At 56.2% G+C, this 2,243-nt stretch overlaps 1 protein-coding gene across 1 annotated transcript in view; it reads left to right on the top strand.

The window, feature by feature from the left end:
• The first annotated feature begins 37 nt into the window (after positions 1–37).
• The window catches only part of GUCA1B (guanylate cyclase activator 1B), a 66,463-nt gene continuing 64,257 nt past the window's right edge, over positions 38–2,243 (top strand). The window contains exon 1 of the mRNA XM_060231249.1: positions 38–187. Coding sequence (XP_060087232.1) covers positions 69–187 — 119 coding nt within the window. The 5' untranslated portion in view covers positions 38–68. The remainder of the gene's footprint in view (positions 188–2,243) is intronic.

Here is a 2,243-nt window from a genome sequence, read left to right as displayed (position 1 = left end):
AGGTAAAGGTATGTCGGGGGACGGGCCGAAAAGAGAACGGCAGCGCAGCGAGTTTGGGAGGCGTTGGAATGAGTGGAATAATCTGGGAATGGGCTCGTGGAGCAGGCACGGAGTGCTTTGCCCTGAAATCCAAAGAGCCGACCTCGGGGGCAAATGCTTTTAGGCTAGAGTATATGATTCCACATCGGTAGGTTTGGGTGGGGGTAGCCGTGTTGGTCTTTTCTGGGCATGTTTCCATGTGCGTGCACAAAAAAGTTTATGCTCAGAATAAGTTTGTGGGCTTTAAAGGTGCCACTGGACTCAAACTTTGCTCTAATCGGGGTAGCTGTGTTAAATTTGTAGCTGTTCAAACAAACTGATGTCAGGTGACACTTTAAAGGCTAATCAGATCTATTCTAGAATGAGTTTTCCTCAAAGCTTATCTCATCTATGAAGTGAACTTTATGCTGGAATACATTTGATTAGGGATATAAATGACTGACTTTTTCAAATATGCATTAATTCTCTTTCCAGACACAGAGCAGAAATAATTTGGTATAGCTGATCTAATCAGTACACTCCTTCCTTTCCCAAATCCAGTGGTCTCAGCCTTAAAAAGTCAAAACTTGATTTTAGTACTGTCATACTCAGCCCCTTAGCCAGAATTTGGGGGGGGGGGGGGGGGCAGGACATAAAATGGGGGGGGGGGCGTGGAGACTTGGCTGCTTCTTGCTGCAGCCAGCCTCCCAGCCCCAGAATGCTCTCTCTCTCTCTCTTATAGGGGTGGGGAGAGCAGCTGCTGCGAAAACGGGGCTGCTGGGAGAGCGGGAGAGGCAGGGGAGAGCCCAGGAAGAACAACAGCGGCGAAAAGGGGGGGGGAGGGGCAGGGAAGAGCCGTGGGAGAGTGGTGGCTGCAAAAATGGGGCAGTGGGGAGACCGGGAGAGGCAGGGAAGACCCCGGGGAGAGCAGCTCCGGCGAAAACGGGACTGCAGGGAGAGCTTGGGAGGGAGGGATAAGCCTGGGGACGGCTGCGGCAAAAACGGGCTGTGGGGAGAGACCGGGGAGGCAGGGAAGAACCCAGAGGGAGCGGCAGCAACAAAAATGAAGCTGCAGGGAGATGGGGGAGGCAGGGAAGAGCACGGGGAGAGCAGCGGGAGAAAATGGGGCTGCAGGGGAAGCAGGGAAGAGCCCAGGGAGAGCGGCAGTGGCAAAAACGGGGCTGTGGGGAGAGCGGGGGGGGGGGGGGAGGCAGGGGTGAAAACGGGGCTGTGGGGAGACCGGGGTGGGGGGAGGCAGAGAAGAGCCCAGGGAGAGCAGCAGCAGCAAAAATGGGACTGCAGGGAGGTAGGGGGAGGCAGGGGTAAAAATGGGGCTGCGGGGAGGCAGGGAAGAGCCGGGGGAGAACAACAGCAGCAAAAATGGGGCTGTGGGGAGAGCTTGGGAGGCAGGGAAGAGGCTGGGGTGAGCAGCAGTGGTGGAAACGGGGCATTGGGGAGACCGGGGGAGGCAGGGAAGAGCATGGGGAGTGTGACGGCAGCGAAAACAGGGCTGAGGGGAGACATGGAGAAGCAGGGAAGAGCCCGCAGAGAGCGGCTGTGGCGAAAACGGGGCCATGGGGAGAAGGGGGGAGGCAGGGGTGAAAATGGGGCTGCAGGGAGGCAGGGAAGAGCCCGGGGAGAGCGACAGCTGCAAAAATGGGGCTGTGGGGAGAGCTTGGGAGGCAGGGAAGAGCCCAGGGAAAGCGGCGGCAGCAAAAACGGGGCCATGGGAATACCTGGGGAGACAGGGAAGAGCCTGGGGAGAGCAGCAGTGGTGAAAACGGGGTTACGGGGAGACTGGGTGAGGCAGGGAAGAGCACGGGGAGAGTGATGGCGACAAAAACGGGGCTGTGGGGAGGCAGGGAAGAGCCCAGGGAGAGCGGCTGCGGCAAAAACAGGGCTGCGGGGGAGGCAGGGGAGAGCCTGGGGGAGTGACTGGCTGGCTTGGAGAAGGCATTTGTCTCTTTAAATCAGTTTTCCAAGTAAAGCCAGCTGGAGGCTTGAAGAATGCATTTAAAGTTGCCTTCTTTCCACCTCCCTCCATCTATTTCCTTCCTTCCTGACTTGTGGCTCTCAGACATCTGACATTCATATCACAAACATCCCACATTTACTCTGTGTCGCACTTATATTAAGGAAGCTTGGCCACCCCTGTTCTAGTCCATTTGGATGAACAATTATCATTAGATGGCACAGTCCCAAGTGGATTCATGATACTTTTTACT

Source organism: Heteronotia binoei, chromosome 2 (assembly GCF_032191835.1).
Source record: "Heteronotia binoei isolate CCM8104 ecotype False Entrance Well chromosome 2, APGP_CSIRO_Hbin_v1, whole genome shotgun sequence".
NCBI classification, from domain to species: Eukaryota; Metazoa; Chordata; class Lepidosauria; order Squamata; family Gekkonidae; genus Heteronotia; species Heteronotia binoei.
The sequence above is the reverse complement of the archived record's forward strand: the minus strand, read 5'-3'. Positions and strand labels throughout refer to the sequence as shown.